General features: G+C 34.3%; 1 protein-coding gene across 1 annotated transcript in view; it reads left to right on the forward strand.

Annotated features, from left to right (window-relative positions):
- Positions 1-16,366, forward strand: part of LOC112834434 (disintegrin and metalloproteinase domain-containing protein 5-like) — a 137,061-nt gene that overhangs the window by 8,740 nt on the left and 111,955 nt on the right. The window contains exons 4-7 of the mRNA XM_073902638.1: positions 3,991-4,046; positions 6,554-6,630; positions 7,453-7,627; positions 8,464-8,529. Of these exons, the coding sequence (XP_073758739.1) occupies positions 3,991-4,046; positions 6,554-6,630; positions 7,453-7,627; positions 8,464-8,529 (374 nt within the window). The remainder of the gene's footprint in view (positions 1-3,990; positions 4,047-6,553; positions 6,631-7,452; positions 7,628-8,463; positions 8,530-16,366) is intronic.

The following is a 16,366-nucleotide window of genomic DNA, read 5'->3' on the forward strand; positions in this document are numbered from 1 at the left end:
CAGATCAATTTAGGGAAAATTGAACAATATTGAGTCTTCCAATTCATGTACATGGTATATCTTTCCATATATTTTAGGTTTTCTTTCAATAAGTCTTAGTTTTTAGTGTAGATGTCTTGAAAACCTTTTGTTAAATTTATTCTCAGGTTTTTTGGACCTATTTTAATGCTGTGATAAGTGGTGTTGTTTCTTTATGTTAATTTTCTAATTGCTATTTATATATGAATACAAGCTGGATTATCAAAAGTTGATGAGACTTGTTTTATTATCCTTCATGTGATCTATTTTGATAAATGTTATATGTGCACTTGAATATTTCTTTTTCAGTGAATGCATGTAGTATTGCATATAAGTCAGATAAGTTTAGTTGATAGTGCTGTCCAAATCTTTGTAGCCCTACTGATATTTCTCTTGGGTCCTTAATGTAACTGATATAATTATAAAATCTCCACATATACGTTTGAATTGTATATAATTTTTTTTTAGGTCCATCAATTTTTGTTTTATATATTTTGGAGATAGAATATTAAGTGTGTAAAATGTTTAAGATTATAGCATTTTAACTTTTAATTGATGCTTTTATCCCTGTAAAATGTCCCCCTTTATTTCTTGTAATTAATTTTGAATTATATTATATATTGCTTGCTATTTTTTTCAAATATTTTTTACTATAATCAATAAAAAACAGATTTTTAAAGCATGGTCTCTGTACACCTGTACAGATACTTGTGTATGGATAAGTGGGTATATCGCTTAAGCAAAAGTTTCATGAAAAATATTCTTGATCTTACTTACAAAGCGCATGTGATGCACTTTGATAATTTCTTTCTGTTGGAAAATAAGGGTGTTTGTAACCTACTAACTGCATAATCTGCAGTTTAAAAAATCCTGATCTAGACTACCATCCCCTGGTGGTTGTTTGAGTTCTTGTAGACAATCCACATAATCATACATACAATCATACATATATACATATCAACCATAATGTTGTCAGTTCTTCCATGAAGTCAATGCTATCACAACAAAAATATTGTCTTTTTGTTTTTTACAGAGACAACCATTCTAAAATTTATATGGAAATAAAGTTAGCTAAAAATAGCTAATAGAGCTCTAAAGAAAAAGAACAGGAGTGAAGATTTACTTTCTCAGATATTGATACTTAGAATAATTAAAACCAGTGTGGTATTGACGCAAAGACAGAAAAATAGCCCTCAATAGTGGTCTTATATGTCTTCTGTTAGATATATTTCTGTGTATTTGGTATTTTTGATGCTGTTGCAGATTATTTAAAATTTTTTTTTTAAGATCTTATTTATCCATCTGACAGAGCACAGGCAGGGGGAGCAGCAATCAGAGGGAGGGGGAGAAGCAGACTCCACACCCAGCAGGGAGCCTGATGCGGGCCTCGATCTCAGGACGCTGGGATCATGACCTGAACCGACAAGTGACTGAGCCACCCAGGCGCCCCGCAAATTATTTAATTTTGTAAATTTCAGTGTCTGTTGCTAGTATCGGATACACATTTGATTTTTCTATCTTGCTCAACTCTCTGATTAATTCAACTACTTTTTAGATTCTTTTGAATAACACAATCACATTATCTAAAAATACTGATATTTTTACTTTTTTTTTTTTTCCCAGTCCTATGCCCTTTGTTTGTTTGGCTTTTTCCTTTGTCTTATTACTTTGCCTGGGCCTTACATACAGAGTTGAATAGAAATGATGATGGCAAATATCCTTTTCCCTTTCCAGGTCTCAAAGAAGGTATTCAATATTACCGTGAAGTGAAGTTTTCTGTGGTCTTTAAGAATTTGTGTGAATATTTTCTGTTAGACAAATAGATGTTAAATTTTATCAAATGCTTTTTCTGAATCAAAATGATAGAGGTTTCTCTTTCATTCTGTTAATCTGGTTGACTTTACTGAATTGATGGTTTGGATGTTAAACCAACTTTGAACACCTGGAATAAACTGAATGTAGCTATGACATATTACATTACTGTTAATATTTGTTAATGTTTTAAGATTTTTGCATTTATCACATGACAGAGTCTGACCTGAACTTTCTTTTTTTTAAAGTAACTTTCTCAGGTTTTGGTATCAAGGTAATGCTAGCCTCATGAGTTGAGGGGTATTTAGTGGATATTTTTGTAACTTTTCTAACCTCATTTTTTTTTTTTTTGGTCAGTCTCACCAGGGCTTATCAGATTTATTCAGCTTTTCAAAGAATCATCTGTTGGCTTTGTTGATATTCTCTGTTGTAATTTTAAAAAATATCCACTAGTTCTTTTTTACTTTTTCATTTTCTCTTTTCTTTGGTTTTAATTTGCTGTTCTTATATAACTTCTTTTTTTAAATTAACATATCATGTATTATTTGTTTCAGGGGTGCAGGTCTGTGATTCATCAGTCTTATACAATTCACAGCGCTCACCATAGCACATACCCTCCCCACTGTCCATCACCCAGTCACCCCATCCCTCCCATCCCCCACCACTCCAGCAACCCTGTTTGTTTCCTGAGATTAAGAGTCTCTTATGGTTTGTCTCCCTCTCTGGTTTCTTCTTGTTTCCTTTTTCCCTCCCTTCCACTATGATCCTCTATCTTGTTTCTCAAATTCCTCATATCAGTGAGATCATATGATACTTGTCTTTCTCTGAGTGACTTATTTCACTTCGTATAATACCCTCTGGTTCCATTCACGTCGTTGCAAATGGAAAGATTTCATTTTTTAATGGCTGCCTAATATTCCATTGTATATATATATACCACATCTTCTTTATCCATTCATCTATTGATGGACATCTAGGTTCTTTTCATAGTTTGACTATTGTGGACATTGCTGCCATAAACATTGGGGTGCATGTGCCCCTTCGGATTACTACATTTTTATCTTTGGGGTAAATACCCAGTAGTTCAGTTACTGGGTCATAGGGTAGCTCTATTTTCAAATTTTTGAGGAACCTCCATACTGTTTTCCAAACTGGCTGCACCAGCTTGCATTCCCACCAACAGTGTAGGAGGGTTCCCCTTTCTCCGCATCCCTGGAGAAAGTTCTTTTTCTCTTCCTGTCAGTTTTGCACATTTCTTATTATTTAAATTCTAGGTTTTTTGTTTTGTTTTGTAAGCTGTGTGGATTTAAAATTTTGTTGATGCTATCACATTCCACTTTATTTTTCATCATATTTGTTTAATAACAGGGTATTTTTAGAGGACACAATTCTCAGGATCCTCACCAGATTTCACTTATATGCTCATTTCTAGAGTGTCATTCAAATGACTCTTTTGAGAACATTTATCTGTTGCAAAGAATCTTGTTCTGTTATAATACAAAGTTGAGGAACTGAAAACTTTTAAATGGCTATTTCTCTTGTTAAAATCATTTTTAAAAATTAGCCAAATAAATAATTTAGTGACTCTTATATTTTCTATTATCTTTTGGTGGGTTCTCTAGACATGTCTCTGCTCCCCCCCATCCTCTCCTACATTCTATTCCAGAGGCATTTCATTGCTTATGTGGATAAGCAAAGTGCAATGGTACTTATGTTACATTAGTAGAGGTGTAGTGCATTTCTTGTACTGCTATATTTTAGGAGTGTTTCTTCCATGGAGTAGTATTTCTTTCAGTTTAATTTTAGGAGGTCTGGGAGTAAACAAGTAATAGGTTCTTTTAAGTGAGGTGGGCATCTTTGGTATTTGCCTTGGGCATAGTGAAGGGTGGTATATGTTGAAGCCAAAAGATAATAATCATCAGGCAAACTTCTCCCTCAGAAATGTTAGTTAGGGCGAATAAAGGCTTGTGGGGACTAGTATATAGTTCTCAATTTAGAATTCTGAGGCTTTGAATATCACACAGGAAGGGAAGCATATATAATGGTTATACATAATTATTAATTTTGTTAATATTTTTAAAGCATAACTCAGAAAATCCGTTTTTTAGCATATATTATTTGCAAGTATTATTACTGATATTTTGGATACTCATGTTACAGATTGCTTATATCATTACAGTAAAAGGAAGGCCATATTTTGTCCATCTCACAAAACAGTAAGTAACTATTTTATCCTTTCAAATTTTAATTCTTTGTTTTCTTGATTTTTAAAAATGGGTATGAATAGAATCATTTCAATTCAAATGTGCATTGATATCTATATACATGTGATACTTATTGTATATTGATTATTGGGTAAAATCATAGGCATACAAAGATAAAACTTGGTCCACAGTGAATTTATATATTCAGACAAACTAATAAAGAGGGGGAGAATTTTATTATAATATGGTATTATAATAAATGTGTAAATAGTATTCTTTGGAAATCAAGGAAGGTTTTTTGGAAAGAGGTATAAGATAATTTGTATCTCGAGAGAAGATACCTTGTGAGCTCTGTAAAGAAATGAAGTGGTGTAGGGGGACATTCTGTTTAGAGGAAATTGTGTGCAAAACATGGAGGTATGAGACAGAGTTGATTCTGTGTTGGGCAAAAAGTCCATGTGAATTACTAAAGGATATATTTCTGGAGGATAGAAGTAAAAGATTTTGGAAAGCAGGCAGGAGCCAGGTTGTAGAGGATCTATAATGCCATGATAAGGATATTGGAAGCCAAAAATGTTTTTAAGCATGTACTTTACAGTCCCATTGAGAGTTTAGGCTGTTTTTAAAGAAGGAGAAGTTGAGGTAAGGTGTCTAATTATGTGGTTATATAAGAGTTTAGGTGAGTGATGATGGTGGCTTAAACAATGGCATTGGCCATAGCACAGGAAAGAAAAATTCAGTAGACCTCAAAGGTGGATTTGTTAGAGTGATTGAGAAAAAGTGAGGTATCTTGGATAATTTAGCTGTTGCTTAAGAAAATGGGTAGCTTATAATTAATTAAATGAGAAACAAGTGAACTATATGTGTGAGGAAGGGTTGAGTTTGGTTTGCAGTGCCTTATAAGACATCCAAGTGGGTTTTCTCCATTAAGTATATGAATATAGGAATTTGAATCTCTGGGGAGAGAATGACAATAAGGATATAGATTAGCAGTAATCAATAGTTTGGCTGTAATATAAAAAAAAGAGAGCTTATAAAGTGCTTATAAATAAACTGGTGACTAAAGATTGAATCCTAGGAAAGATCAATATTTCTGAGATAAGTATAATAAAAAAGAGCAGCCAACATGGAAGATCAAGCTGGAAGGGTTAGGGAGGTAGGAAGAAAAGCAGAAGAGTGATGTGTGATGTAAATTAAGTGATCAGCCTGAGTGGTCAGAGTTTTCAAAATGAAGGCAGAAGTCCAAGGCAATGATTTTAAAATTGCCTTTTGGATCTCACATTCTGGTGGTTATGAATCTTTTCCAGAGCAGTTTCAGGGTGAATAAGAATTGATAAAGTGGAGAAACTATGTGTAGACTACTCTATTGATAGAATCTGTTGAGAATTGAAAATACATAAGGAATTGCTAGAGTAGGACACAGGTCAAGGGAGAATTATTTATGAAGGTAATGATTTCATAATAAACTTTTTAATAGCATTAATGTAAAAAACAGTAGAGAGGAATAATTTGAAATTATAGGATTGAAAAACTATCTTCAATATATGGCACAGATGGGATTTGTAGCACAAGTGTAAGGTGTGCTTTGAACAATAGAAGTAGTCATCTTCTGGAAATAAAGATGAGGAATGAGGATGGTTAGAGGGGGGTCTGAAACAAAAGTGACATGGAGATTACAGGAAATGATTGGCAGGAGAGGTGTCAACTTTCTGAATTGTTACTGAGGAGAATGAAGGAAAATTCTGGCCAAGGTTACTGAGAACTTTGTACATAGCTAAGCTTAGTGAATATGAATTTGTAGTAATGCTAAGCAAATCTTTTTAAATTTTGTTCTAACCCTAGTTTTTAAGATTCAGGTTTAAAATCTGGAATCAGGGAGTGATAAAGACAAAGATTTTAAAGTTCTATGCTGGAAATTGGGACCTATGTTATTTTATTATTTGCTATTTCTAGCTATTTGGGTTGTTCATTAGCATGCATTTTAGTATTTTATGTTACTATAGTTAAAATGGTTTCTTCAGCACCTGGTTTATTGTAAATGACAGAAAAGTATTTGGACAATTAACTATGCAAAGGTAATTGGCACTACAATTCCTTAGTAAAAGGACAATTTGTATTATGAAGAATAATTTTTTCTATGTTTCCTGTTTCACAACTTGAGCATGTTTTGTGATTTTTGTCTAGAACATTTTTATCTTCAGTTTCTGTTGTTTACTCTTATGACAAAGATGACACCCAACATTCTCAGCCTTTGTTAGCGCAGGTAACACTTAACTTTTTCTTACAGATTTCTTATTTTGAATTATCTTTAAAAATGTAAATATTCTGAAATTTCTAGAATACTATTTTACACTTTCACTGAAATTGAATAATTTGGACTAGTTCTTATTTCTACCTGGCAAAATTTCATTGGGTAATTGCCCATGCATGTTAAAGTACTAAGGTGGATAAAGTAATAAATAAAAATGACACATTTTAAAACTAAGTTATACGTTTTTTCTTGTGTATTTTCTTTTCAGATGGATTGCAGTTATCATGGATATGTTGCAGGTTTTCCAAATTCTCTTGTGTCACTCCACACTTGTTCAGGACTCAGGTTGTAGCCTATTTAAAGATATTCCATTTGCTGGTATTTGATCCTGCTAACTTGAGTTGATCCTCCATTGATATTTTCTAGTTCTGTATTCACCTTTGTTATCTCAGGTCCCTAAGGAGTGAAACAGAATTACTGGTAAAATAGAATTGGTCACCTTGGCAGCATTTGTCCCTGATGGAAGGCTACGTGTTGATTCTAACAGGATCTACTGCTTGAGGCTTTGAGTGGCCTTGAGTGTAAGGGGTGTTGGTTGGTCTCTCCATACTTCTTTAGTTTTTCCAGATTTTTAATGTTTTTATTGATTTCTTAATTTCCTAGCATGGTCAAAAATTGTAGACTGCCTAGATCTGATAGCTATTTTGGCTTTGCTTCTGGTAGTTTTTAGGCAGGTAATACCTTCAGTTAAGTCCACACAAAAAATCACATATGACATTAAGTGTCAGGGAAGAGTAGGTATCTCAAAAAGAAGAAAGGCCCCAAGACTAAGGAAGATAGTGCCTAAAGATCTGACAGGCTGGCTAAGAAAATCTATACCCTATCCTAGGAAAGAGTCCTAACCTGTTTAATCAGATGGGTCCATGCCACTTATATGCTTTCTTTAAGATAATAAAATATTTCTCTTAGAATATTTGTAATATAAGGCAGTATGCATCCTGTGGTATTACTGGTCCAGTTTTGAGTTTAACACCTCAATGAATAAAGTAGAGAAACCAAGGTGAATTTAAATGTAAAAAAAAATTTTTTTTTGCCAAAATTTCTCATTAGAATATTATAGTTTTGGTAGAATAATTTCAGACTTGTTTTGATTATTTTAATACTCAGGGGAACATTACAGCTTAAAAACATCTCATATGGAATTGAACCAATGGAAGCCATATCAGGATTTGTGCACATGATTTATGAAGAAAAATATGATAACACTAGTGTACCTCTCTTAGGAGAAACTAAGACTTACAGCTATAATAATACATATTATTATATCAGAAAAAGTTCAGAAGTAAGTGTTGACTTTTAAATTTAACTTCTTCCTTATAATTTTGTGAAATGAAAACTAACTTCAGAGCAAAATTTGATGACTTGCATATCTTAAGATTATTTCTTCATTAAGCTTGTTATGAGATTAAAGTTTAGTAAAGACTTAGGTAGTTAATCTTGGACACATATGTGAATATAGGATTCAAGCAACCAAAAAATTAATGTTTACATGGGACATTTGGATAGTTAATGTAAATTATTCCTTTTCCTCAATTAGGCTGATAAATTAGGTGAAAATGTCATGTGATCTGGATTTCCAAGTTGTCTTTGTTTCAGGAGAGTTCAGAAATGAATACCATTAGTGGCCCCCATAAGGTACATGTAAAACAAAGTGATGAATTCTTCTTCCACAAAGGCCTGTAAACTGCTATAACGTCATAAATAACATTCTTGGCTCTCATGAACTGCCATTGATTATAAACTCCAGTAATATTTTCTAAACTTTATTGTTTGCTAGAAGTAGTTTCCTAATAATTAGTAGCAGAAAATCTGCCCATATGGAAGACTACTATGAAAATTATCACAAGGCAAGAAATAAAAGATTAATGTTGATATTTCCAATTGCAGCTACTGCTAAAATTAACAGATACCTGGATTCTTGTATAGCTTGGGATCTCATTGAACATTCTTATTAACCACAGGCACTTTTTGGACTGGAATTTTCTGAATAGTACCTAAATTTTGTATTTGGAAGCAGCTTTGTTATATAATCAGTAGCACTATGTCTCAGTTTCTGAATATCATTTCAACAGAAGGTTAATTTTTGGAAATTCCTCAGGACTCATGTTTGTTTTTCAGAGAACTGAATTTTTCAAGTTACGCCCTCAATATGTTGAAATATATATCGTTGTGGATAAAAATCTGGTAGGTCCTTTTTTATGTATTTTTATTTTAAAATGATTTAACCTTTGTATCTAACTTGATTTCAAGGATGTAATAAAAAATTTAAAAACATTTTTGATAAATGTTTATTTTGCTTTTGCAATTCATAACTTCTTAAAAATTGTGCATAAGCCAAGTGTTTGTTGATTCACTTATTTTATATATGAGGTTCTCTAAATGCTTTTGTAAAGTAAAGCATTTTTCATTTTTTTAAAGCTTGTCAGTCTATTTTTCTTTTTTTCAAAAGAACTACATCCTCAGTAAAACCCTCAACCTCCATGTACAATATATTTAACTGCTTCAGCCTCATTGAAAGAATTGCCTTCAAAACAAATATGCTACTTGTTCTAAGTGAAGGGAGAAAACAAGTTATCTGTTTCATTCTTAGTTCTAGGTAAATGAAATGACAGAAACTAACAAATGAACAAAATTTTCATATTGAGGATTCATGATTATACTTCTGATCCTGTATGGGTTTAGGTTTTTAATTTGTACAACATAGGTAGTTAGGAGATTCTGAGCAATGAAGCTACATTTATTCCTGATTGGTAGGATCCAAGGGCACCTGTTGGAGGCAAAGAATATTTCTCTCCATAGGAATGCAACTTCAAGCAGGATTCCCACAGATTATTACCAGCCATATATGAGCTCAAAATTCATAAGAAAATTAGTTACCATAAACAAGGGTTAGCAAAACAAAAAATAATAGATTTAGATACAGAAAACCTTCAGAAATTAAAATTTTAAGATATGTTATAAAAATATTTCATTCCATAAGGGAGTCTGATGATTCCAGAAGAGGTGGATATGAGGCAGGAAAGCTGAGCTAAATATTGGCAGAGGTTACAAAACTTGAAGTGCATTGGCTCACTAAAGAATGGGAGGGTTTTTTTTTTTTTTTTTTTAGCATAGTTAAGCTGACCCGGTACAATGCCAACACATATTCTAAAATCATATTCCTGTAAAATTACAAAGCAATTAGAAGTGGGAAAGCAGAGTTTTAAGCATAATCAACAAAAAGAAGTCAACAAAGGGAAAGGAAAACATTATACATTAAATTTTTGTTTTGTAAATGTGGGACAAATTTAAAAGCTAAGGTTAAGATAAATTTCAACTCAAATATATAAGTAATTATATTAGGTGTAGAGGGATTAAGTACTGTAATTAAAAACCAAACATAAAGACTAATTGAAAGCAAAGACAAAGATTATCATACAAGACACATTCTGCCTAAAACTGACATATCTAAAATATGGTACATAATGAAAGTAAAAGACTGTAAAAATATAAGAACAAAAATTCTAAAAAACTTGTTTAACTAGATTAATATCAAAGTAGACTTCAAGATAAGCATAAGTTATCTATTGCTGCATAGAAAATCACTTCAAAATTTAGTGGCTTAAACCAGTAACCATTATTTGGTTGGGACCCCAGAGACCTTTTTGGACTAATACCAATCAATCTCAAATCCTTTTAACTAATCTGAAAGCTTTTTATTGATACAGCTTTTCTTTTTACAGGATTACTTTTTAGCCACTTTTTTTCCTCACAGAGATAATTTTTCATTAAAATTTAAAAGTGCATAGGGATACACTTAAGCGGTATCAACTACTTCATTTAAACACAATTTATATTGCTGTGTGGTTACCAGTGTCAGTATGAAGATTGACTATGGCCTTGGTGAAGTTCAGTGAGGAGCTTACTAAGGAAGCTTCCCTGGTGCTCTTTCTTGAAATAGTCTACCAATGTGAAATTACCCATTTCTCTAATTGTTTTCTAGTGAATGAATACAGAGTTTATTGTGTTTCATAGTAAACTAGATTTAGCAGTTATAAGTACATAATTTGGAGTCAGAGAGATCTAGTATTGAATACTAATTTCCTTCATTCTTTTTTATTGTGGTAAAAAGCATTTAATATTAAATTTTCCATACTAACCATTTTTAAATGTATAGTTCAGTAGTGTTAAGTATATTCACATTGTTAACAGATCTCTAGAACCTTTTCATCCTGAAAACCAACATTCTATGCCCATTAAACACTAATTTCCCCTCCCCCCTGCATCCCCTGCCCCACTCTTGGCAAATACCTTTCTGTTTTCTGTTTCTATGATTTTGACCACTTTAGATGATACATATGAGTGGAATCATACAGTATTTGAGCTTCTGTGACTGGCTTATTTTGCTTTGCATAATGTCCTCAGGTTTCATCCATATTGTAGCATGCGACAGGATTGTCTTCCTTTTTAAGGCTGTGAATATCCCATTGCATGTTGTATACCACACTTTCTTTACCCAGTCTTCTATTAATGGACCTTTGGGTTTCTTCTACCTTCAGGCTATTGTGAATAATGCTGCAAGGAACATGAATATGTAAATAGCTCTTTGTGATCTTGCTTTGAATTTTTCAGGTGTATACCCAGAAGCTGGATTGTTAGAACATATGTTAATTCTATGTTTAATTTTTTGAGGAACTGCCATACTGTTTTCCATTATTAATATTAATATTTCTATTATTAAAAAATTTTAAACTTACTTTGTTGTTGAGCTATAGGATTTCTTTGTATATTCTAGATATTAACTTCTTATCAGATATGTGGTTTGCAAATGCTTTCTCCCATTCTGTAAGTTGCCTTTTCACCCTGTTGTTTCCTTTGATGCACAAAGGTTAAGTTTAATGTAATCCCATTTGTTTATTTTTACTTTTTTTGCCTGTGTTTTTGGTGTCATATCCAAGAAGTGACTAGCAAATCCAATGTCCTGAAAGTTTTCTCCTATACTTTTTTCCAGGAGTTTTATAATTTTAGGTTTTACATTTATGCCAATTTTGAGTTAACTTTTGTATATTATATAAAGTAAGGGTCCAACTTCATTCTTTTGCATGTAGATATAGTTTTTCCAGTGCCATTTGTTGAAGACACTGTCCATTTTCCACTGTGTTGTTGGCACCTGTGTTGAAAAGCATTTGGCCATATATACCCAGAGCTTTATTTCTGGGTGCTCTATTCTATTCCATTGTTCCATATATCTGTCTTTATGCCAAAAGACATATATCTGTCTTTATGCCAAAACCATATAGTTTTGATTACTGTTGCTTTGTAATATGTATCAAAATCAGGAAGTGAGACACTGTAACATTCTTCTTTTAGGCTATTTTTTCTATTTCTGCAAAATATGTCATTGGGATTTTGATAAAGATTGCAGTGAATCTGTAGATAGCTTCTTTGGGTAGTTTGGGCATTTTAACACTATTTTAACACTACGAAGTCTTCCAGTTCATGAGCATGAGATGACTTTCCATTTGTCTGTATATTCTTTGATTTCTTTTACCAATGTCTTTAGCTTTCAGTGTGCAAAGCTTTCACCTCATTGGTTAAGTCTATTCTTAAATATTTTATCCTTTTTTAAAAGATTTTATGTATTTATTTGACAGAGAGAGACACAGTGAGAGAGGGAACACAAGCAGGGGGAGTGGGAGAAGGAGAAGCAGGCCTCCCGCTGAGCAGGGAGCCCGATGCAGGGCTTGATCCCAGGACCCCGGGATCATGACCTGAGCTGAAGGCAGCTGCTTAACGACTGAGCCACCCAGGTGCCCCAGTTTATCCTTTTTGATACTATAGTAAAAGGGAGCATTTTCTTAATTCCATTTTGTGCTTGGTCATGTTTGTGCATAGAAGCAACTGATTTTTGTGTGTTGATTTTATATCCTATAACTGCTGAAATTGTTTCCTGGCTCTAACAATTTTTTGATGGAATCTGTAGGGTTTTCTGCATATAAAATCATATTGGTGAACAGAGATAATTTTACTTCTTTATTTCTCATGTGAATGCCTTTTTTTTCTTTTTCTTCTCTAAATCCTGTAGTTAGGACCTCTAGTACTATATTGAATAGTGTGGTGAGAGTGGGCATGGTTGCCTTTTTCCTGTTCTTAGGGAAAAAAAACAGTCTTTCACTGCTGAGTGTGATATTATCTGTGATCATGTATGGCTTTTATTATGTTGAGGTACTTCTATTATAGTTTGTCGGATGTTTTTATGATGAAATAGTGCTGAATTTTGTCACGTTTTTGGCATCAATTGAAATGATCATTTTTTTGTCCTTTACTATTAATGTGTGGATTATTGATTTTTTAATATGTTGAACCATTCTTTTTCTTTTTTTTACTTTTTTTCTTTAAATTTTGTTATTGTTGTTAGTCACCATACATTACATCATTAGTTTTTGATGTAGTGTTCCATGATTCATTGTTTGTGTATAACACCCAGTGCTCCACACAGAATGTGCCCTCTTTAATACCCATCACCAGGCTAACCCATCCCCTTCACGCCCCTCCCCTCTAGAACTCTCAGTTTGTTTTTCAGAGTCCATCGTCTCTCAGGGTTCATCTCCCCCTCCGATTTCCCCCCCTTCATTCTTCCCCTCCTGCTATCTTGTTCTTCTTCTTCTTCTTCTTTTTTTTTTTTTTTTTACATATATTGCATTATTTGTTTCAGAGGTACAGATCTGTGATTCAACAGTCTTGCATAATTCACAGCGCTCACCATAGCACATACCCTACCCAATGTCTATCCCAAGCCACCCCATCCCTCCCACCTCCCACCACTCCAGCAACCCTCAGTTTGCTTCGAGATTAAGAATTCTTAATATCAGTGAGATCATATGATACATGTCTTTCTCTGATTGACTTATTTCGCTTAGGGTAATACCCTCTAGTTCCATCCACGTCATTGCAAATGGCAAAATCTCATTCATTTGAAGGCTGCATAATATTCCATTGTATATATATACCACTTCTTCTTTATCCATTCATCTGTCGATGGACATCTTGGCTCTTTCCACAGTTTGGCTATTGTGGACATGCTGCTATAAACATCGGGGTGCACGTACCCCTTCGGATCCCTACATTTCTATCTTTGGGGTAATACCCAGTAGTGCAATTGCTGGGCTGTAGGGTAGCTCTATTTTCAACTGTTTGAGGAACCTCCATAGTGTTTTCCAGAGTGGTTGCACGAGCTTGCATTCCCACCAACAGTGTAGGGGGGTTCCCCTTTCTCTGCATCCCCGCCAACATCTGTCGTTTTCTGACTTGTTAATTTTAGCCATTCTGACTGGTGTGAGGTGATACCTCATTGAGGTTTTGATTTGGATTTCCCTGATGCCGAGCGATGTTGAGCACTTTTTCATGTGTCTGTTGGCCATTTGGATGTCTTCTTTGGAAAAATGTCTGTTCATGTCTTCTGCCCATTTCTTGATTGGATCATTTGTTCTTTGGGTGTTGAGTTTGATAAGTTCTTTATAGATTTTGGACACCAGCCCTTTATCTGATATGTCATTTGCAAATATCTCCTCCCATTCTGTTGGTTGTCTTTTGGTTTTGTGGACTGTTTCTTTTGCTGTGCAAAAGCTTTTTATCTTGATGAAATCCCAATAGTTCATTTTTGCCCTTGCTTCCCTTGCCTTTGGCAATGTTTCTAGGAAGAAGTTGCTGTGGCTGAGGTCGAAGAGGTTGCTGCCTGTGTTCTCCTTTAGGATTTTGATGGTCTTCTGTCTCACATTTAGGTCTTTCAACCATTTTGAGTCTATTTTTTTGTGTGTGGTGTAAGGAAATGGTCCAGTTTCATTCTTCTGCATGTGGCTGTCCAATTTTCCCAACACCATTTGTTGAAGAGACTGTCTTTTTTCCATTGGACATTCTTTCCTGCTTTGTCGAAGATTAGTTGACCATAGAGTTGAGGGTCCATTTCTGGGCTATCTCTTCTGTTCCGTTGATCAATGTGTCTGTTTTTGTGCCAGTACCATACTGTCTTGATGATGACAGCTTTGTAATAGAGCTTGAAGTACGGAATTGTGATGCTTCCAGCTTTGCTTTTCTTTTTCAGCATTCCTCTGGCTATTCAGGGTCTTTTCTGGGTCTATACAAATTTTAGGATTATTTGTTCCATTTCTTTGAAAAAAGTGGATGGTATTTTGATGGGGATTGCATTGAATGTGTAGACTGCTCTAGGTAGCATTGGCATCTTCACAATATTTGTTCTTCTAATCCATGAGCATGGAATGTTTTCCCATTTCTTTGTGTCTTCCTCAATTTCTTTCATAAGTATTTTATAGTTTTCTGAGCACAGATCCTTTGCCTCTTTGGTTAGATTTATTCCTAGGTATCTTATGGATTTGGGTGCAATTGTAAATGGGATTGACTCCTTAATATCTCTCTCTTCTGTCTTGTTGTTGGTGTATAGGAATGCCACTGATTTCTGTGCATTGATTTTCTATCCTGCCACTTTACTGAATTCCTGTATGAGTTCTAGCAGTTTTGGGGTGGAGTCTTTTGGGTTTTTCACATAAAGTATCATATCATCTGCAAACAGTGAGAGTTTGACTTCTTCATTGCCGAATTGCATGCCTTCGATTTCTTTTTGTTGTCTGATTGCTGTGGCTAGGACTTCTAATACTATGTTGAATAGCAGTGGTGATAGTGGACATCCCTGCCATGTTCCTGACCTTAGGGGGAAAGCTCTCAGTTTTTCCCCATTGAGAATGATATTCGCTGTAGTGTTTTCATAGATGGCTTTTATGATATTGTGGTATGTACCCTCTATCCCTATACTCTGAAGAGTTTTGATCAAGAAACGATGCTGTACTTTGTCAAATGCTTTTTCTGCATCTATTGAGAGGATCATATGGTTCTTGTTCTTTCTCTTGTTAATGTATTTTATCACATTGATTGATATGCGGATGTTGAACCAAACTTGCAGCCCAGGGATAAATCCCACTTAGTTGTGGTGAATAATCCTTTTAATGTACTGTTGGATCCTATTGGCTAGTATTTTGGTGGGAATTTATGCATCCATGTTCATCAAGGATATTGGGCTGTAATTCTGCTCTTTGATGGGGTTTTGTCTGGTTTGGGGATCAAGGTAATGGTGGCCTCATAAAACGAGTTTGGAAGTTTTCCTTCCATTTCTATTTTTTGGAACAGTTTCAGAAGAATAGGTATTCATTCTTCTTGAAATGTTTGGTAGAATTCCCCTGGGAAGCCATCTGGCCCAGGGCTCTTGTTTGTTGGGTGATTTTTGATGACTGCTTCAATTTCCTTAGTGGTTATAGGTCTGTTCAGGTTTTCTATTTCTTCCTGGTTCAATTTTGGTAGTTGATACATCTCTAGGAATGCATCCATTTCTATCGGATTATCTAATTTGCTGGCATATAGTTGCTCATAATATGTTCTTACAATTGTTTGAATTTCTTTGGTGTTGGTTGTGATCTCTCCTCTTTCATTCATGATTTTGTTGATTTGGGTCATTTCTCTTTTCTTTTTCATAAGTCTGGCCAGGGATTTATCAATCTTGTTAATTCTTTCAAGGAACCACCTCCTAGTTTCGTTGATCTGTTCCACTGTTCTTTTGGTGTCTATTTCATTGATTTCTGCTCTGATCTTTATTATTTCCCTTCTCCTGCTGGGTTTAGGCTTTATTTGCTGTTCTTTCTTCAGCTCCTTTAGGTGTAGGATTAGGTTGTGTACTTGAGACCCTTCTTGTTTCTTGAGAAAGGCTTGTATTGCGATATACTTTCCTTTAGGACTGCCTTTGCTGTATCCCAAAGATTTGAACAGTTGTGTTTTCATTTTCATTGGTTTCCGTGAATTTTTTTAATTCTTCTTTAATTTCCTGGTTGACCCATTCATTCTTTAGTAGGATGCTCTTTAGCCTCTATATATTTGAGTTCTTTCCGACTTTCCTCTTGTGATTGAGTTCTAATTTCAAAGTACTGTGGTCTGAAAATATGCAGGGAATAATCCCAAACTTTTGGTACCAGTTGAGACC

The sequence above is a fragment of the Callorhinus ursinus genome, unplaced genomic scaffold, assembly GCF_003265705.2.
Source record: "Callorhinus ursinus isolate GAN/ISIS: 27379988/994484 unplaced genomic scaffold, GSC_fseal_2.0 scaffold17, whole genome shotgun sequence".
In the NCBI taxonomy this organism is placed as follows: Eukaryota; Metazoa; Chordata; class Mammalia; order Carnivora; family Otariidae; genus Callorhinus; species Callorhinus ursinus.